The sequence below is a fragment of the Puntigrus tetrazona genome, chromosome 22, assembly GCF_018831695.1.
Source record: "Puntigrus tetrazona isolate hp1 chromosome 22, ASM1883169v1, whole genome shotgun sequence".
Classification (NCBI taxonomy): domain Eukaryota; kingdom Metazoa; phylum Chordata; class Actinopteri; order Cypriniformes; family Cyprinidae; genus Puntigrus; species Puntigrus tetrazona.
Genome location: NC_056720.1, coordinates 17,398,542 through 17,420,447, shown reverse-complemented (window position 1 = coordinate 17,420,447; position 21,906 = coordinate 17,398,542). Strand labels below are relative to the sequence as shown.

At 38.9% G+C, this 21,906-nt stretch overlaps 1 protein-coding gene across 2 annotated transcripts; it reads right to left on the bottom strand.

Annotated features, from left to right (window-relative positions):
* Nucleotides 1-1,203: 1,203 nt before the first annotated feature.
* On the bottom strand, nucleotides 1,204-21,143 carry tsc22d2 (TSC22 domain family 2). 2 transcript variants are annotated; one of them, XM_043223184.1, is made up of 4 exons: nucleotides 19,040-21,143; nucleotides 11,969-12,031; nucleotides 3,765-3,816; nucleotides 1,204-3,072 (listed from the first exon to the last, which is right to left on the bottom strand). In XM_043223184.1, exons 1-4 carry the CDS (start codon nucleotides 20,533-20,535, stop codon nucleotides 2,803-2,805), a joined length of 1,881 nt encoding a protein of 626 aa, XP_043079119.1. In that variant the 5' UTR covers nucleotides 20,536-21,143; the 3' UTR covers nucleotides 1,204-2,802. The 2 variants fall into 2 exon arrangements, with proteins under 2 accessions (XP_043079119.1, XP_043079120.1); XM_043223185.1 differs by lacking the exon at nucleotides 11,969-12,031 and having other exon boundaries at nucleotides 19,040-21,142.
* Nucleotides 21,144-21,906: the final 763 nt, after the last annotated feature.

The following is a 21,906-nucleotide window of genomic DNA, read 5'->3' as shown; positions in this document are numbered from 1 at the left end:
ACCAGCCCGGCCTCGTGCTTACGTATTATTTTATAGAAATGTTCCTTTTCCATTGGCACACAAATACATTTACAAGCTAAAAACAACGTAACCAGCTTTATCCAACACTTATTTTCTATATTTTATCATATGACTAACATATTCCTATTTCGTTGTAAGCGGAAAAAAAACAAGGCATTTAATATTTAAAAAAAATGTAAATACCCAAGATAAGCACAAAAATTACGATGTTTTAGTGTTTTTGAATGTTTCTTTTGCTAACCAAAACAAAATACATAGGCATTAATACTGTACAATTTTATTACAATTTAAAATAATTCAAAAGTATCAAATTATAATAATAATAATAACTGAGCTTAAACCTACTATAACACTACCTCAAGTTATTATTTTTTTTATTTACTATTTATAGAGAACGTGAAGCTGACGTCATGTCACGTAGAGTTCTGCTTTGTTTATTCGCCAAAATAAAAGCATGCCTCTCCGCTATTGAAGATTGAGGATTTAGATTTTCTGTCGCGACTGTGGAAAATCCCACCATTGTTTGTCATTCATGCTGCAAAAGTTTCTCCGATCTTCAGCATTTGCAGCAGAGGGTGATCCTCTCAAAATGGCGGCGTGACCCCCGCACACACATTCAGGTAGCATTTACATAGAAATAAAAGCAGCGCGGTGGAATAGAAAAAAATGGAACTCGAGGTCAGCTCACACCAAGAATGATATTAGCGTTCAGAACAAAAGTTAAGCAGGCACTGGTTTGACCTTTTAAAGCTGCGGTAAGCATTTTTGAGAAACACTTTTGAATATGGATCGGACCCAGCGCCAAAACACACCTGTAGCCAATCGCCAGTAATGAGGGAGGGGCTTGTGTTGCGTGTAATGTTCGTGAATTTGGGGGTGGAGTTATCAAGTCAGGGGCGTGGTCATTCTGGGTTGGCCTTGTTTGATTGGAAACACTTTAAAGTCAGGTGGATACTGATTGGCTGTTAATATTTTTTGTTAAACAGCGACACTATGCAATATTACTCATTACAGCTATGGTGTGGATTGTTACATTAATAATGAATCGTTTAATGCTATATATGGTCCTCAGTCAGTACACATTTTAATTAACTGTCAAGTATGCCTATATTTAATTAGCCAAGCATGTGCGAAACTTCAAATCTATAAAATGTCTGGTACAAAAACATTAAAACGTTTAAAAAGGTTTAGTTCTCAACGGAACAGTAATTTATTTCTGACAGAAAACTAAACTTTTCAAAAACAGCACATTACAAGGGTATTTTTAAGATATTTTCAAAGGCTCAGTGATCAAGTACAATACATTTTTGCTTGTATACTACATTTCCTTCAACAAAAAAGAAAAACAAGCAAACCTAAAAAGTTCAGACCGGTGTACAGTGATTGTACAATATTTCTGTTTGGCTCAAACTGGGCAAAAAAACAAAAAAAAAAAACAAAAAAAAAAACAGATCGCTGCATCCATAGCACAAGAGGCACAAAAGACATTAAAAACAGAGGACATGCCCTATACATAAACGACATCTGTGAACACTTTTGCGGCTTTGATTTAATTACGTTATTTTATCGATCCTTGAAGTTTATCAGTGTAAACTATACCTGGAAATATACATTTTCAGCAATGTAATAAACATTTGTTTGTACGTCAAGTCTTACAACACCATGCAAATGAAAACAGAGGGCTAATTGTTTCCGTTTGGTTTTGTTAACGTTACTGGGTTCTCTCCAAAAAAAAAAAAATCACCCTTCACCGTCCGTAATCAAATATCGTTCACAGACTACTTAAATTATGACGAATAAAAAAAAAAAAAAAAAGAACATGAGGTAAGAAAATAGTCCGATAGATCATGCAGCACATGCTAATTAAAAACAAAAAAAGGTGACGAAGTTTAAAACGAGATAATAAACGCGAGCGAACAAACAAGAAAATGTGCGTTTACAAAACAGACGTACACAGCTTTTCTTCTTTGGTTACAAATACATTGTACGAACTAATTCACAGCTTCTTCCCCCCCGATCCCGAATTGAGAATACAAAATGAATTGGAAAAACCAGAATTGAAGTACTTAGGGAAAGTATAGCGAGTAAATCCGAAAGAAAAAAAATACTTGATAACTGCTGCTCACCTGTACAACTGGCTATATTTTAATACTTTACAATCTATACACACATGTACATTCAACCCCGAACCAACTCAACTATACAGGACTGCATCAGCAACGTCGTTGAATCACTTTTAGTGTTGGAACTGTGCCATGGGGACATTATTGCCTTGTTAAACAAGTATCTTACATTTCAGAAACCAAAAGAACATTTATTTATATATATATATATATATATATATATATATATATATATATATATATATATATATATATATATGATAGATCTCTGTTACATTGTTCATTTACATTATGAAAATAGCAGCCCTCTAATAAATATATGCAAACAGTAAAACTAAACAGATGACTCTTGCTGTAGGCTCTCCCAAGCTTTCCACGGAAGTTGCTCTCCGTTTCCAAACCGATCTAAGTCGCCGTTTAGCTTCGCGCTAAACCTCCACTTTCCTGCCGAGCTCTTTCGCACCCGCCTGCAACCCGTCACGGAGCCGAACGTTCTCCTCCCGAAATGATTGTCTAACACAGGGAAAGCCGAGCAGCACGTGTGACGAAGCATGGCTCTCCGCAAGAGGCAAACACGACCGGAACCCGAAATCTCTTTTGCAGATTGGATGTTTTGTTGTTTTTACGCAAGTCCAGTGAATCCAGAGAAGGCAGGAGCTCACGCCGTGGACACGTTGGGTTGCGGGGGCAAGGCCACGAGTTTGCTTCCTTCCTGTAGGATGGCGTTGACCGCCGTCTGCTGGGGCGAAGTGCTGCCGAGGTTGAGCTGAGAGGTGAGCTGGGTCAGCTGCTCGGTGTTGGCCAGAGATTTTAATACTGCGTTTTCCCTCTCCAGAACTGAGTTCCTCTCGTAGAGCTCCTTGATCTGCTCCTTCAAGACCTCCACTTCCTCGCGCACGGCGTACATTAAATGGCTTTTCACAAGATCCTGAGAAGAAGAACACGGTGCTGGTTAGTGAGATGTTTCAGTTGCAAGGTCAGCTTTTGTGGCTACTTTTATGGCAAGAAAAAATATGAAATTAGACCTACTCAAAATTATATACGGTTAGATTTACCAGCACATAATATAAAGTTTTGCTAATAAAAGCTTTAGACAAAAATAATGTGGGATGATGATTAAACACTCCTGAAATCTATCGGGTCTCGTCAACTTTCAACAATGGGATTTGTTCCATTGAGTCAGATCGTGATAAAAGCAAAGTCGACAGAAATGTATATTTATTCTGGTTTCATTTGATTGGTAAAATGACTCCAAAAATGTCTTATGGTAGAACAATTAGTGAGAAAAAAAATGCATCAATTAACATAAACATAAAAAGTAAACGTCGTCTTTGTTTCAAAAAAGACAAACTCTTTATAAATATGAATTATCATCAAATACAATGTTGCTTTGTCATGAAAATGTCAAATTAATGAACTTCAAAGTTTTCCCCCCCTCTGTGTTGGTCGCACCACATGACTTTCCATTTTGCAGGCATTTTTTTTTAAATAGTAATTATGCCAAATTACTTAACAAGGTTTTCTTTTCAACACTGATTTAGGACTTTCCCTTATGCCAAGTAAAATTCATAAATGCATTAAAGAAAAAAAAAAAAAAAGAAAACAATTAAAAATACTCACCATAGCTTGCTCTATTTTGTTATCGATTGCCACAACACTGGCGCCGGAGGAACTGCAGAAATAAAACAAAGGCAAAAATGAGTTTACTTTGGGATCTCTTCTAAGGAATTTTTCTGTCAAGTCCTGTCAGGCTCCTTACATCAAATCTGTTAAATCACACTTCCAGCTAACTGCCAACTATGCGTGCACAGAATAATACATGTAGATGACATTTCCTCGTGCTTATCAGCACATATCATGTAAAAATCATACACGTGTTGAGTGCTCAGAGATAAGACAGAAATCAGGCATGCACGCACTCCGCACACCAAAACATCCTGTCAACGTTATATTCCATTACGCGTAAGGAAATATCCAGGACGTGCGCATAAACGATTAAGTTTACAATTAGGGTACATCTGTTGCAAAGCGCAAACATCTACAACAAAACTACCAACAAACAAAACTAAATATCAAATGAAAGTAGCTGCTATTAACAAAATTATTAATAAAACTTTTTTTAAGACAGATTAAGGCGTTCTTGAATCCTGTTCTTTAAACGCGTTCTCGTTTACCGCCAATAAAAACGCGCGTCGGGTCGCGTTTTGCGCATTTGCTGCGTTTTTACGACCAGTTAAACCAGTAAATCTTTTTTAAACGACCCTCGAGTTCAGTTTTACCCCTCTGCGTGTCGTCATTTTGTTGCGCAATAACCCTCCGTGAACGGCTTAGATTTCTTCCGCCGAAGCGATCGATGCTTTAACGTAAACCGATGATAATCGCCGTTACACTTCGCTCAGTAAACACCTCGCACGCATCACACCCTTCAGTACAAACAGCGCAGAAAAAGTTTCCAGATGCGTTTCGTGTTCGATGTTCGCGCTACTGGAACACCGCGTACGTGACGCGCATGTTCTTTAGGCTTATTCCGCGGCAAAACCCAGCTTTCACGAACCGCAAACCACAACAACGTCCCGCAATAAACTCGCGTTCGTAAAACCCAAGAAACGAAGCGTCTATTCAGAAGAGCACACCACGGATGCGCTCGAGAGTTTTATCACGGGAAGATAATAATAAAGCGTTGCGTTTCAATCCTGTTATAAATACATAACGTTTACCTGCATCGTGCTCTGTAGGATAATAACCTCCCGGAATATGTAGGAGAGGAGCCAGGAGAGTAAGGCAGGCAATAACTAATTTTGCAGCGCATGTTGGTAATGGTTTAGTCTCAGGCACAGGAGTGTGTTACTGTTAGTAGAAGAGGCGCTCTTCGGGATTTAAGGAATCTGTGCGCTCTCCGGGGGGCGTGGCTGCGAGTGACGTAACCGGAGAGGCGGAGCCAGGCATCCCTTTTTAGACCGACCGCCACCAAAACTAGCTGAACTCTGTCCTCTATACCCTGCTTGTGTTTCTTCACTTGGGATTGGGAGTTGTCTTATTAAAGCGCATAAACCATACAGACGACTCCGTAATCCATTCAGTCAGTCTGAAAATACATTATTTGAAAATCAGCTTTGCCATGACGGCCATAATTTACATTTTAATTGTAATCATATCTGACAAGAATACCGTTTCACTACATTTCCGAACAAACAAATGCAGCCTTGGTAAATAGAAGAGACTTGAATACATAATCCTTAATTATTTTAAACTTTAGACTAATTATATACCTCAAATCAAACCTAAAATCAATTACAATTAGGCAACAAACGGCATTCCTTCAATTAGTCCCTAAGCGAATACAAATATGAGACCCAAAATACCCATTAATGCGTTGTGTGGTGCATTCAAGGACGCTGACCGCAAAGAAGTCACCAGCATCCAATTTAATTTTGGTACTCGGTGGTCACGAAAACAAGCTTTAGACTCTCTTTCTGGGACACATGTGCTTTCTAGCTCTTATTCAGTGTCATGCTCACCAGGATCGTGAACTGGACCACATGTGCGTCAAACAGACGTGTGCATGCAAACCAACACATGCCGCCGCAGATCATAGGTGTCTCCCAAACCGCACCAAGTGCCCTTAAATTTCTCAAGCTGCGCAATGAACGCGTTCCTTCAGGCGCTAAACGAAATCCGAGAAGAAAAAGTGCTGTCAAGAATCAACAAACGTATCCTAGACTCCAACGACCTTCCATTAAACAGCTGGTGATCAGATGCATTCGTGTGTAAAACATTATTTCATATAGCCGCTTCTGCTCTCCCCTGAGATGTCTCTTAAATTAGACCGAGTCCAAAAGGTGTGAAAGCTGCAATTAACCCCAAATGGGTCGGGTTTTTCCTAGCGTCCGCTGCATCTGCTCTAAGCTGGTGTCAACACCTGCTTGTTGTCAAACAGTTGCATAGGAATAGTGCGTGTTAGTCTATATATACACCAACTGACTGCTGAATTGAGAACTGTTTACCTAAATATGACCCTTAGGAAAGACTTTATACATTTTCCACGATTCTGTGGGCCTCCATTTCCACAGGATCCAGACTGAGGAAACTATTTAAATATAAATGTCTTGATCAAAATTCTCTGAAATTCACTGATATTCAGTTGACTCTTGGCAGAAAAGGCAGTTCCTTAACTTGGAAATGAGATTCTTATCTTTCAATATTGTGTATATCAACAACAACAAAAAAAGTGCATCCTGCATCATGTACGAAATGCTGAATCGATGAGCTTATGGATGAATCATGTAGCTCTGGGAAGATTTGTTGAGTATTACCCCATTCTCAACCTGTTTCACGGGGGTTTATGAGGAAGACGTCAACTCTAATGACTAACAAAACACACACACTTGAATTCCAGTCTATTCCAACTCAAACTTCCTCCTTGCAGTATAAATGCCCACAAATAGGAAAGTCTGTTCCTAAGAAAAAAACCCGGTATTAGTAAAACTGATGTACGTGGAGAGGAACACGTACAAAAATTATTCTGAACTCTCTAGGTATTTAGGCTATATCTGAAGATGTGGTACTTCCAAGATTAAGTTGGTTTGATGGTTTAACGCCATGCCTGCTTCCTTAGCCACAGTATCATGTTAAAACACTATAAAACTGGACATTTAAAAACCTTTGGATGACAATTCTAAAATGCATTCATTGTTGACACGTGGTTCTCAAAGGTTCTCTTTGCAGGGTTCGAAAAGATTTTAGACTCTGTTTACTGGCGGAGATTTCATCTTTGTCTTTCCATTAACTAACTTATGTTGCTTTAAACACCGACTTTCCTCTGGGAAGCAAAGTCATTTTGATAACAGGCAGGTCCTTCCCATGCAATTAAATGACGACCAAGGATTTCTTCACCAATTGAGATCTATAGGCTACCATCTCATGAATGCCCCAAAAAGTAATGGAATAAATTTGTCAATAAAATTCTCTTTGGTCTTGTCTTCTGTTTAATAAAGCTATTACAATTCATGATGCGTGATAATTATACTTGCATGATAATTTAATGGTGTTACTTTTTACCATTTTGGAACTTCAGCTTTATTCACTTTCTTCACGAAATTCTTTTTTTTAATGAAAAAGACTTAAGCGCTATTCATGCAGTTCAGTGAAGTACACAATTTCAAAGTATCACTACTAAACTCTCACGTTTTTTTAAAAGCTAAACCTAAACGCCACATCATGCTCGAGATGCCGCGAAAGACAAAACGATCAAGCAATTCCATTTACTGCCCGATTACGTAACAGAAGAAATGAAAAGCAGCGCAGTGAAATGCAAAAACTTGTTTGGTCCGAACGGGTTTAAAAATGTCTTTCCGAGGGTATCTTCCTTCAAATGCCCTGTAAATTATGTAAAGTTCACGTAGGTACTTCGGCTCAAAATCAGAGTCATGAGTGATTCATCCCCAACACCCATTTGTTGTAAACAAGTCCAGAGTCTTGAGAGATGCTGTTAATTAATTCGTTGAGCTGTTGCATAATGTTTTTGGTCTGCACACAGCTGGCCTAGAATCAATGACCTCCTACCGCTGGTGGGAGTCATGTGGGCCCCTGTGATTCATGCGGATGACCCAGTGTTACCACCTCCATCCACACTCGCTCCAACGGACGCCTCCTGCTGTTCAGCAGAAAGCATGCTATAGCTCATTCTAAATGCTTATTTAAATCTGCAAGCATTCTGTTCTTGGTTTACATTTCAACAGGTCAATCGAATACTGAATAATCCTACGGGTCGTACTGCCCAACAGCTTGCGCACTTACCCAGTCAACACTGCAAAGGGCAGAAGTCAATTGGTAAATGGCAAGTGTCAAAATGCTACTTAATTAAAAGAACATGGGACGTGCTCTTAAGTCATTTTTCGCTCAAACCGAGTTTCAAAAGCACTCTGTCCTAAAGCAAGTCATCTATATTAAGACATTTAAATCATACTATCTTAAGTAAACCCCAAGTTGGGAAAATGTGAGCTATTTTCAGATATTTTGCAGGATATATATATATATTTTTATTTAATATCAGTTTAAAGTCTACTTGTAGATGTAACCACATAACTAGAAGTTTGTTTGCTGGATAAGCAGATTGTTAGCTATAGGAGCCAGTTCACAATCTTTGTTCCGCTGCTTTCTTCATTCTCAATTCTAATCTGAAACAAAAGCAATTCATTACACAACCCTTTTGTACTGCGAGTTCCAAGTGCTCAACACTGTGCTCGGTTTAGTCAGTAGTTGCAGTTTTCTAGAACATTTCTGATTAAAAAAAAAAGTTAAATCAAATCCAACTTATTTTGCAATCTGAATTTGTTAGGACACCTTTATAGAATATGCAGGTTGGCCCAGTAATGAGAAGTCTTTCTAACTCATGTTCACCTTGTTCCAGACAAGTATGACTTTGTTTCTACCCAGGCTCACTGGAAATACGTGACTCTATCTACCTTTCTGCAAGACAAAACAATGTGTGATTCACGCACCAGAGGTTTGATTAACCTAGCTTTCACACAATCCCTTTCACAATAATATATTATGACTTCAAAATGATTTTAAAACATTGCGAGATTTGAAAAACGACACTTTTTTGAACATTAGCGTTACATATACATACGCGTTTTCATTTGCAGTAGGTTCACTCTGTAGCTCACCCGGTGCACTTGTGAGGTAAAGCAATCCGGTACGAATCCTATGAGACTGCGGATGTGATAAAACAAGCATCTGATGTCATGCATAAGGCACCATAATTTCGGCAATGAATAAATAGCGTTTGGCACGATGCACTGTTTTGTTTACTAAAGCGTGGACGACGCACACACACGCGCGTTTTGTTAGTTTCTGCAATCTCACTATATAAGAATATAAACGCTCAGAGTAATTTTGTTAGCATTATACTGTTTAATTTGAGAAAACTACTGTCATATCACAAGCACAGCATCTGCAAGGTCTTCATGGCAATCCGTCAAAATAAAATTTTGGTTTAACGTGAAGAAACGGTGTCAAAAATATATTCATACGGTAAACCTCTGTCGTGTAGTTTGGCTAAAAAAAAAAAGATTTACATTTTTATTTGATTAGGATAAATTAATGTCTTAATCTGATTATCAGAAAAATTATAAGGCTTTATTGTTTAAAAAACTAAAACAAAAAAAAAAACATTTTGACTTGAGATCTGAAATTTTTTTGTGACTCGTTGCATCTAAATTTTTCCATTGGCCCAACTAAATTTCTGCACTGCCCTGCACAATTTTTTGTTAGGACAACTGTTGTCACAATTTAAAAAAATAATAATTCAATTGGGCTGGTTAGATGTAACAAGCCACTAGAAAATTTTGAGTTGGGAAGACTAAAATCTTTTACATTGAAAGGCTCTATACAAAAGGTTTAAAATACATGCCTGTAGCTCTTCATTTTTATTCTTTCTTTAATTTGCCATTTGTAAATTGTAGAAATATCAATAGCATAAACTATTTCCTAAATGTAATGAAAAAAAAATTCAAAGCAAGAACTGAAACCAATCGAAATTGAATTGAATCCTCAATCGATACCCAGCCCTAGTTTTTATATCGCTTTTGTTTCGATTCACAATATTAGGTAGGTTTAGGGTTGGGTTTGGTGTAGCGTTTGTTTAAGCTAAATGCAAAAATGCAACAATACGGGGCCAATGTAATGGCCACAGCCACAAATTGAATGTGCATTTTACCGAACAACTAATTCAACATAAAAAAGCCAATGCATTTGCTCTTAATAAGGACAAACAGGGCTATGCTTCTAAAAATCTATGCAAATGTTCTCAAACTAAAGTATTTCCATAGAAATCTGCCTGAAACTAAAAGCCCTGGAGCCTCTGGATGGAGATAAAAGAGTGGAATGAATAGTCAAATAAGAAGCACAAGTTTCCTTATCTGCACCGATGCCTGTCCCATAAATACTCTCGGAGAGGTTCAGACTACGAATAAGCATTAAACATGCAACTGTCCTAATGATCTACAACAATCGTTCTCATACTTATTCTTTACGTTTCTGAATACAAAATGTAAATTAAATGTTAATCACTTCAAAGTAAAAACTTCAGGCATTCAAATGTGGGTCACAGAACGAGAAATCAGCCAGAAGGCTTGCTTACAGACGCACACGGTCACGAAAAAAGGCCTCAGATTTTCTTTCAGGGCAATGGTTTGACGGCTGTTAGCATTGTGCTTCAACAGGGACAGGAGCGAACATGTAGCAAAATTTAAGAAATCCGCTCTTGACATGAATACCATCCTTCCCACCAGAGTTATGAGTCACACAGTAAATGTCAAATTCTTCTGGCTCACTGTCAGTGCAACCCTACCTTTTCTTCAAGAACTACCGAGTTTTCAATCATAATCAAATGTCAATTTGTGCCTCTGAGGTTTAAGTAAACCAGTACTCGATGTACTCATGCAAAACCACATTAAAAACCATGTAACATGAATGTGTTCTATAACCACCTCAAAATATCATAATACGTATAACCTCGGATTTTGAACGTGTGAGTAATTTCTCATATTGCTTATTTGGCTTATTGCTTAAGTGGCTCTACAGAATCAGAAATTATGTACTCTGATAATGAGATAAAGGATCAGAGGATTAGCGTTGTCACAATTGTTGATACAATACCTCGAGAATTTTTAATATTCATTACCATTTTCGACACCACAGAGACAAAGCGCTGTAATATGAGGGTATAAAATTGAAATATAACTATAGAACTGCTCTGAGAGTCAATTCGTAAGCATTTCCTGAGTAAAATTAATAAATAAATACATTTATTTGAATAAAACTGTCATTATTTACACACAGAAACAGGTGGTCATGGCAACACGTCGAAATAAAAATTCAGTTTCACGTGAAGAAACTGTCAAATGTATTACTGCTTTACTTTGTTAATAAAATAAATAGTTAAATAGTTTCATTTTCATTCATTCATTCGTGATTAAAAGATTAAATTAGTGTTTTATGCCTTGATTTGATAAACGAACACAAAGAAACAACATTTTCTGGAATGTCCAGGAAGAAAAAAACAAAAAAAATTCATAGCGCTATTGTAAATAAAACTTAAATAGTTTTTTGCATTGATTTAATTAGACATGCTTAAACAGAAATTGGTTACAATAAAATAATGAAAATAAAATAACGAAACGCATTTCATAGTTTTGTAAATAATAGTGTACTGCATGTGCTCGACATACCAATAAAGCTTTGATTATGCAGACTGGAATATTATTTTATAGGTTCATTTTACCATATTATTTAAATTTATTTTGTTTTGCTGGTCAACAGATTAAATGCTCTTAGAGAGTAGAGTGCAGCTGGTATCGTTTTATCGATAATGCGAAAAAAAAAAAAAAAAGCACTGAAACAGTTTTGACTGGAGTAAACATTTGCTGCAACACTCTGACCAAGGCATCCACTGACCGATCAAGTAACCCCAGTCTAACTGACCTGGGTCTATCTACGCCCTTCAAACACATCTTCTCAGTCAGTGCTCTCTCGTGTACGAGATGCCCAAGCCAAAAGTGTCAACAATGGACCCTTTTCACATTTCCAGAGTTCTCAGAATAAGTACTCGTATGCAGTGGTGACTATATTTGCAAAAAAGGAGTAGGAAAAAGCCCAGCCGATTTACTGAGTTAATAACTGTGTCGTGAGCCTGTGAAAAGGGTCCACGTGTACGAGGTGCGGATGTTAGACACTTAGACCCGAAAAACACTTCCACAAATGCCATGCTCACTCCATGCACACTCCAAGAGTGCAACGTAATACACACACAGTGATCATACCCATCACTGATGGCCTTTGACCTGCCGTTTGGGAAGGCTTGATAGAAAGCCGTGGAGGGGTTCCTTGCAGATAAAAGAAAGAAAGAGAAAGAGGGAGATATGAATAAATGAAAGGTAATATAACGTCAAAGCTTTGGAAGGAAAGACCTGCTGCGACGCCTTAAGGGCTCCCGAGACAAAGTTGAATGGCCATTCATATCTACGAGTGAAAAGGCTCAGGGTGTGAAGCATGCTCTGACGTCTGAGCCTCAAGCTAAAGGCCCCAAGTATTCAGGGTGAAAATACGCCAAACAGGAAAAGTCAGAACAGCCATTGAGTGCGAGTCGAGGATCCCCTGCACAAGTGATCGCATTGATTTACAGCCAAGTTTGTGCAGCTTAACTAAAAGGAGATTAATGACATTTTCTTTGGTCGATCATGCAGTGCAGAGAATGTTACAAAGTGACCGTTATCCTTTGACCGGCGACGACTAGACTCGCTTATTATAGTTTTTATTTTTAAATCTGGAATTTTGTGCGAGCTTATTTCCGCCGCTGAACGAAAAATGGTTACTGAGGGTTTTTGTATCACAATTCAGATAATAAAAAAAAAATTGTCAGTATTTTGACAATTCTAATAAGTACGAATTGTGAGTTTATACATTGCATTTTATATCCCACGATACCGAATTTGTCAATATGTGCGACAAGAAATAATCTCTCAATATTTTCAGATTTTAGCGATAACTATAATTAGACTATTTTGAAGAGTTTGTACATTATATGGGCGTTTTTATAAGCAATTTTTTTCTTTTCAATACCGTTAAAAAGCCAGTTGGTGGCATTAACTCACTGTAAATACGGGAGTCGTTGTAAGCTTAAGCATCATTTAAACTGTTGATTCATTCAGAAACGAATCGCTGTCATGTTGTTCAGCGATGCAAAATAACATTAGGAATCATTTTTGCTGCTGAAACAGGAAACTGTCGTAAAAATTCGATACCATATTTGTAATCATGGTCATTTTTGGAGAAAAAGTATAAAATTGATTAACTAGGCTATATGAAATTATAGAAATATACACGTTTTTAACATACAAATGTACACATGCTCTAAATGAATAAACTCACAATTGCAGAAAAAAAAATGTATTTGCGAGAAAGTCAGAATTGTAACAAAGATTTTGACTTAGTTTGCTGCTTCAAAACAGCAGTCTATAACGCAACAGAAGTTGTGACAGAAATAGCATTTGTTTAAAAAAAAAAAAAAAAAAAAAAAAAAAAAAAAAAACAGAAGGTCAAACCTAATAATGCAACACCGTTACAACAAAAGATAGTTAGGGCTAGAGTCTGTGGACATAATTCACTATGAAATAAAATGCGTTAAACGAAGTGTGCTACACCTCAGTTGGTACATAAAAGTAATTTAGGCAATTTATTACATAAGTAATTATATAAGTAGAGCTTGTAAAGTGAAACAAAAAAAAAGAAAAACGTACAACTGCAAAAAGTGCATGCACGCAGCATTTATAAAAGGGCTTTTCAGATTTTTGCTTAAATTCTACCGAATCCGCAAAGCTTTCGACAGAAATCCTAAATTCATTCAAAAGCCCGAAACGGAAACGAATACAGAGAGAACAGATAATTCGCTAAATTCACTGAAATGATGCGCAAAACAAACGCTTGTGGAAATATTCTTTCATGTTTCCACCAAAAGATGACGACTGACGAATGGAATTACCCTGGGGACGTGAAGCTGGCAGAGGATTATGCAGAAACAGGTTCCTGTACAGAGTTGCATAAGCTCCAACAACAAAGAAAAAAAAAACTGAGCATTCAAAAAAAAGAGGGTATCACAAAAAACCCCGGGACGTCTGCTATTAACTAAAGAAATAAAATATATGGTCTATAACACAGGGACGGCAATAGGAGACTCATGTCGGCTAGTTGAATCATTTGGCAAGCTAAGCTTACTATCACTGTTAGCTGGCATAGCTTACAACAGCTTACACGCCATTAGTTGGCAACGCATCTGACACATTTATCCCCGCCCCCTTCGGGAAGATGTTTTATTTAATAAATGGTTAATCTTTAGCAACATAATTTGCCAACTCTGGCAGCTCACCAACATGTAGGACAAATACACCTGTACTGATATCTACAAATAAACACTATTTATTGGTTATTTGTTGCTGCTATGCAACATTGAAGAGCTTGTATTCTGTCCTCAAAGCGTAGTTTTCATTTCTTTTGTCATACAGTGACTGTTTTGGCGCTTGAGGTGGCCCAGGCGTAAAGCAGCCGTTGTTAAACGCATGTATCGTGTTCGGAAACCTCTTGACAGACTGCTAGTTTTCCAAGTATCTGCATTTGATGGAAATGCTGCCATTTTGCAACAGTTTATAGCTAACAAGGCACAACTTAAATGTATAGTTGACCAAAAAAAAATAAATTGTCATTAATAATTTCTAAAAACTATTAATGTTGCTTCATAAAATTACAGTTGGTCCACCGATGCCACGGACTATTTTCATGAAGTCCTTACAGCCTTTCGTGGCCTTGAATGAGTCAGTTGTATTTCTCCTAAGCTCTAAGATTTCATCAGATGAACGAAGGTCTTACTAGTTTGGAACAACATGAGGGTGATTAATTCATTCATTTTTGGGTCAGCTATCGCTTTAAATCTGCTTGAAACAGACGACTGTAGCAAAGAATCTGTCATTAATATGGGAGCGATGCGTATATGATATTTCTATTAACCCAAAAAGTTGAATCAATTTCTAAATGCAATGTAATCGCAATGTTTTTTCATGGTTTCAACTTTCAGGAGATTTGGATCCTAGTCTGTTCTAATGTTTCAGATTCATATAAGGCTTTATGAGTCAGTTACAAACTCAGCTTTTGGGTCAATGCTTTAATGAACAAGGGCACGTCTTCCAAAACACGAAAGCATGATGGCATAATACACACAAACGCCTAACTGTCAAGAGCGTTGTGAGAGGACTGACTCACCTTCACCACTACTGTGAGGAATAAAATATCAGCACCACACCTGCTCTTCAAACCAACAACATTCAGCTACTGCTGTTTCTCAAACAGGTGCAGAGCCAAACATGCGTGCGAAAACGTCAAGACTACGCTCATTTTTCAAAACCGATCAACAAACGCTTTTGGAAACAAAGACGCGAGGTGTAGTTGCACAACCCTTGGAAGAAAGCGCAATAACGGAGGACTAAAACAACAAACTCTCTTTTAAAAGCTTCATTGCGTAAGTGGGAAACCAAAATCTGCAACTGTTCGAACGTATTCAAAGTTAAGCCGTCTTCAAACCCTGTAACGCATTCTCTACAAATCCTGAGGCGTTCACTGTAGCTTCAACTGTGATAAATCAATAAAGTGAAGTATATCTTCATATCTGTTAAAAGGTCACTTCCTCTTTCTTATGGCGTTTATAGGGGGAACAGAAAGTGATGAGTGAAAGTCAAAATAGCCATGGGCCGTTTCCTGGGTATTTAGCGGAGGAGGATATGCTACTGAGGCATCTCGCATCATCCTCAGTTAATGCAATAATCTTTATTATAGACAGACGAGCTTACTCAAACGCTGATGTGAAAGGTGGGAGAAAAGATGTCTTTGGTTTGAAACAAACTCTCCTTCTTTAGCAGCGAAAGAAAAAGAACAGATCACCCAAAATGTAAATTTTTTAAAGATCCTCATCCCCAGGCCATCCAAGATGTAGATGAGTTTGCCCGGGAATAGGTTTGGAGAAACGTAGCACTTGCATGACTTGCTCGGAAATGGAAGCTCTGCAGTAAATGGGTGCCGTCACAATGAGAATATGAACAGTGGATAAAAACATCACATTCATTTATTTAAAATGTTGATTTCATGAAATAATGACTCATGTAGACTACTTACGGATTATTGTGATGTTTTTAAATCAGCCGTTCAGACTCATTCTGACGGCACCCAATCACTACAGTGCATCCATTGCTGAGCAAGTCAAGCAAAGCAAACATTTCTCAGAATTTGACGAAGAAACAAACTCATCTAAACACTGGACGACAGGGGAGCACTTTAAGCAAATTTTCGTTTTTTTCGAGTTTACTCACATCCTCAATAATATCAAGCCAAAATGAAACTTCTATTTTCCAATCGTTTTGATAAATCTCACTGTTACAAAATGAGTGTGTGTGCATTTATGCCATCAAAATAGAAGAAAAGCATATGAGCTACCATCAATGAATGCTAAAACTATTTACAAAACCCACTCTTTGCTGTCTTTCCTTTAACCTCGATAACATTTGCCACTTGTGTTGCAATATTTCCAAGCATTCTCCAAAAAAAAAAAAAATTTTAAATCGAAAGTCAAACATCCTTAAATTTTTTTTGCAACTTCGTTCCCTAATTTGTGCTGCAATTTAAAGTCTATGTAATACGTAGCCAAGCGCTGTTAGTAATACTAGTAATTTTGTTCTATTAAAACCAGTGTTTAGTGCAACAAAGATCACAAGATTGGGTTAAACTGCTTAATTGTCTTGAAACAATATTAGAATAAATACACAAAATTAATAAAGTAGCCGTTATTTTCTTGCAATGAAAAAGTTACCAATAACCTACATAAATATAAATATAAATGTGTACAATTAAATCTAAACCTGTATAGGTCACAGCTCCATCTCTGAATGTCTTCACAGCATGCTGTATTGAGAACAGAATGTACAGATTTTTCTTGGATTTTTACCAACGGCCGACAGTAAACAACATTCACGTACAGCATAACATCATGCAGATGTTACACATGTTTAAGGCCTTATCAGCGTTAGCGCATAGAGCGGAGAGCAGCTTCTGCATGTCACAAGATAGGAAACACACGCTAACATCACCTAATCAGTCTAAATAAACAGCTTAACTTCTGGTGAAAAAGCATGCGAGGAGGAAACGGTGGCACCAAAACAAATCTTTGGGAACTGGATAGTGTGCCGGGTAAATTTGGCAGGAATTTTTTCCACAAACACGAAACAAGATCACTTGTGTCAAACTTTCCAAAAGCTTTACCAATTAAACGCTCATAACCACAGGCTTCCTTTAAAAAAAAAGTGTGAAGTGGTTTGCAGGTCAAGGGGAAATAACTGTGCAAAAAAAAAAGTGATGCTGGGTCTAAACCAGCTAGTCAAGGTGAGTTTTGCGAAGTCAAGTCGTCAAATACGAGCTTCGAGTGTCTTTTTTCTTCTTATTTTGTAAAACACAAAAGACGACGTATTTGAAATGTCGCTCAAACCGCATAAACGAAACAGCTCGAAATACCTTCTTTTGTGTTTCGCAGTTGAAACATAAGCCTTACAGGTTTGGAACGGCATGTAGGTGAATAAACGTTGACAGACTTTTACATATTTGAGTAAAATCCTTTTGAGGTCAAGGCAGCCAATCCTTATCCTGGAGAGCTACCGCATTACAGCAAAGTTTAGCTACAACAATAAATCAAACGCACCTGAACCGAGATGTTCAGGATTACTTCACTCCTATCTGGCGAAGTTAGAATATTCTTACCGAATAAGCTTGTAGCAAGTAGCTCAAGACATCAGTTGTAACGCGATTCGAAGAAATGAGATCACTGCATTGTTACAAATTAAGTTTCGCTTTTTAAGTTCGCAAATAAGTTTCCTGCCCTGGAGACCACCGTCATATTTTGGATGTCAACTGAATATAAATGAGAGCTCGACTTTAATCAAATGTGCAAAATTAAGGTAAGATTCCAAATGTGGACCTTTTCCACATTTACCAGGTTCTCAGAAGTCATCTTCGTAGTTAGGTAAACTTCTATTCCAGTGGTGTCCAACCAAGTTCCTGGAGGCCCCCCGAGACGCTGCACATTTTGCATCTCGCACCTATTTCAGGTCATGGAGTCTCTACTAATGAGCGGAAGATCTGAATCAGGTGTGTTTGATAAAGGAAACATTGGGAAACACGTTGGGGGGCCTCCAGGAACACAGTTGGGAGCCACTGTTCTATAGCAGCGACATTTGCATTAGCAGACGTTTACAAATAATTCTAATTGTAAAAAAATCTTCACCTGTAAAACTGACAATTTTGGTATCCGCAACAGTGCTTCTCTGCAGGGCGGCCAGCTCTCACGCTCTAACGCCACACCTCACTTTCTCACGCAGGAAAATGTCCCTGCCAAATTATTTTCTGCTGCGTTTATGGTCAGGGTGATAAAAAAAACAACAACTCCACAGCATTTTTTAACAATTTGAGGTGAGTAGGAAAACATTTGTTATTTGACAGCTTTTTTAAAACGGAAATAACCAACAGTAATATTCTGTAACGTGAACTACTCGACGAATCAATTATGCTTTTACAACATTTGCATGACCTTCTAAATTGTAAGTGTAATTTAAAATAAAATATTTGCGAATAGAAAAATCTATTATTCTCTTTTTTTTTTTTTAAAGATGTAAGCCTTGTCACGCGCAAAAGTCCTGGCTTCTGTGACTTTCCAAAAGATATAAGTAAAATACACAGAGATTGGTTACAGTGGTCAGAAGAAAGCAAGATGTCAAATTTGTCATCACTTCCTCGGTTGTTGCATTAGAAACACACAACAACATTAACTATGCAAAATGACTAAAATGACTAAATTAACTAGATTTCTGGAATTGAATGAATGCCAATTAAATATAACACAAAGTACAGTGTTATAACGTACATGAATTTTATTGGAAGTGAACAAAAACGCTGGCCAATTTATGACAGGGGTGTTCCTGGGAGTTTCGCTCCAACCTACATTGACACACTCGGAAGTTTCTAGTAATCCTGAAGACCTCGATTAGCTGGTTCGAGTGCGTTTTATTAGACCTGGAGCTCAGCTCTGGAGGTCGGCGGCCTTCAGGGACAGGTTCGGATGCCCCGATTTATATCATTTAGAAAATATCGTTTAGGGGACAAGTTTAGTGACTCCTATTTTCAAGGTAACATGCTTTCAAAAGTAAACACTCCTGCAAAAGTTGATAAAAAGGTTTACCTGACGGATATTTGATTAATTACCTAAACTATTTTGATCGAAGCGAGCAACGTCAAGAATTAAGGATTACCTGTCCTCATCCCCATCAATGGGAATGGCTATTCCGAACAGGCTGTTGACAGCAGGTGTGGGAAGCTGCAAGCCCTCGGGATTCAGGGATTTGATGGCATCTTTTCCTAAGAATACAGAGCTCTGGAGCAGCCCGTCGGGCCTCCTCTGGTTCTCCTCTGCCTGGGCGACTCCGGTGGGAAGCTGGCTAAAGTTAACGGGGGTCGTCTGCACACCCAGTCCCCCGAGCGACCCGCCGTGAACTCCCTGAGGCGGATTCTGCGGCGTCTGTTTTGGCATGCTCTGGGGGGCATTAGAGGCACTGGACATAACAGCAGGCACATTTTGCACACCAGGGACCCCGGCAAGGGGGCTGACAGACACGGTTACCGCTGGCTGAATGAGCGGCACTGGTGCCTGCTGTACAACAGCTGCAGCCGACACGGTCCCTAGAGCCGTGCCGATGCCCGACTGCTGTAAAAGCCCCTGAACATGCTCCGGCTGGCTGATGGGAAGCCCTCTGCCGTCCATGGGCTGGGGAACTAATCCGAGTATGTGAGCGGCGCTTCCTGGTGCCGCGGGAGTCATGACGGGTGACGGACCCTGGTTTAACGGGGTCATGAGCGGAAGCGAAGCCACCGAGACCGTCTGGGCCTGATTCGGTGGAATAACACTCTGAAGAATCTGCCCAGGTTTCTGCACCTGCTTGCTCGGAAAAAATGGCTGCGGTGGAGTTGCCAAAGGCATGCTTGGAGATTTGATATGCGCACTCTGCTGCGAGATGCCTAGGGTTTGCTGCTGAAGCTCCACGGGCGGGTTCGATGGCGCAGATGAGTAGCCGCTATCTGTATGGGGTTCTGCCGCAGATGTTGAAGGCCCAACATGCACAGCCGCCGAACCTCCAACGACTCCTAGTCCATCTCTGTCCGTGCTGTGATCCGCGGCGCCTGCATGTTTAGCGCTATCCGCAGTCCGGCCGGACGAGGAAGCGTCCGTGTCTCGCTCGTAAAACTCTGTGCAAGTCCACCTACCTCTTTTGAAGGGCTCGCCTGTGCCATGGTCTAGTTTGATGACCCTGAAGCGGGAGCTGCAGCTGCTTACTGTGGCAGAACTGCTGACTGATGAAGTCTGGATGCTGGATGGTGCGTTAGATGCGACTGAAGACTGGGAAGATACAGACCCGCTGACTGAACGGACAGGTGGGTTTATATGAACCGCACCTGTGTTGCGAGAAGCGGGTATGTTCGCTATAGGGGCGTCTTGGGCACTCGTCCCAGATGTTTCGGCCTCGTTATGTAGCGATTCGTCCGATAAACTGACGTCACACGTCTCCGGCTCGAAATCTCCAGCTTTGGACATGTCGTATATCTCGGATGAGGACATGTCCTCAGTCCTGGGCTCGTCGGGGTCGTCTAAACTCTCTGTGTCATCCGTGTTGCTGTTGGCTGCCACCTGCGCAGCCTGCGTTACGCTGGTGATCTGAAAACAGCTCTTCTTTTTCGATGGCATTTTAGACATTTTGACAGCTTTAGACGTATCTCCGCACGTCAGAGTGCAGCGCGCGGCTCCAATGCAAAGCGTAGCAAACGCAACGTCTATGAAAATATGTCCTATGATTTTCAGTTAGCGTCACGCTAACGCAAGACTCCCTCGGAGCTCCGTCCTCACCGCGCCATTTTTAGTCCTTAATATCCTTTTAACTGAAACTCCCGAAGCTCCAAACGCAACGACAGCTCTATTCCAGCTGCGTTTAATCCTCCCGAGCCCCGCGTGTTTATTCTCCGTGGCCTAAACGGAGGCCATGTCCCGGAGCGAGAGTTTTCCTCAAGCCGCTCTCGCAGTTGAAACTCTCCAGTCGCTGGACTCGCGCGACTCTGAGGCGCCGTCAGTTTTAAGCGCTCCGCCGTCTTCAAAAGCGCGAATCATTCGCGAAACGCATCGGATAGACATCTTGACGCGTCGTGAGGCATGTTTGCTCTCCGTTGCTGGCGTTAACGCAGTCTGTCGGGAGCACGGTGACGGTTTGTTTTGTCAGTCTGTTCGCTGTCAGTGCAAATCTCGAGCTAACGGCTCCGCTTCCTTTGCTCTACACAAGATGGCTACGTAACGCGCACGCTGCTCTGTTGATGGACTGCGCACGAGCGTACGTAACTCAGTCGAGAATACCAACCACTACACATTATTCGTTGTGGTGTTTTTTTTTTTTTAAACAAGTGCAAACGCAACAAATTCAGACGACATAAAAACACTTTCAGCGTTTACTCTTTTTCTTATTGTACTCGCTGACAACGATACATAACAATTAAATAACTTATTAGGCTATGAATATTTCTATGATCTCTAACTCTATTTTATTCTAATTCTATTCTTTAAGAAATGCCTTTTATAGGCTCGCACTCATTTACAGTTTGTAATTAGCTTTTCTATACTGTCTCATTCCATCTATTTGCTTTTTAATTATTAGAAAATGCGTATGTGTAGCTGTTTTGTTTTATTTACTATATAATTAAAAAACAAAACTTACTACATTGCTCTTTTGTTGATTTCGATTGCTTCCACTGTTCTCGTTTGCAAAATTGATAGAAAAAAGTGAATATTATGTGTATATGTGTGTGTTTGTGTGTGTGTGTATGTGTATAAATAATAATTAAAAAAAAAAAAAAAAAATATATATATATATATATATATATATATATATATATATATATATATATATATATATATAGTGTGTATGTGTATAAATAAAATAATTTAATTAATTATAAATTTTTATTAAAATAAAATTATGTTGGAAAGAAAAATATTGTTCATTGCAGGACATATGTACATATATATAGCAAATGTTTTTTTATTATTATTATTATTATTATTATTATTATTATATTATTA

Excerpts from the sequence above, each read along its gene's own strand:
- tsc22d2 (XM_043223184.1), bottom strand. The coding sequence starts at position 20,535 with ATGTCTAAAATGCCATCGAAAAAGAAGAGCTGTTTTCAGATCACCAGC. Across the intron at positions 12,032-19,039 it reads ATTGATGGGGATGAGGACAG|GAACCCCTCCACGGCTTTCT; the intron begins GTAATCCTTAAT and ends TTTATCTGCAAG. Across the intron at positions 3,817-11,968 it reads TCAAAGGCCATCAGTGATGG|TTCCTCCGGCGCCAGTGTTG; the intron begins GTATGATCACTG and ends TTATTTCTGCAG.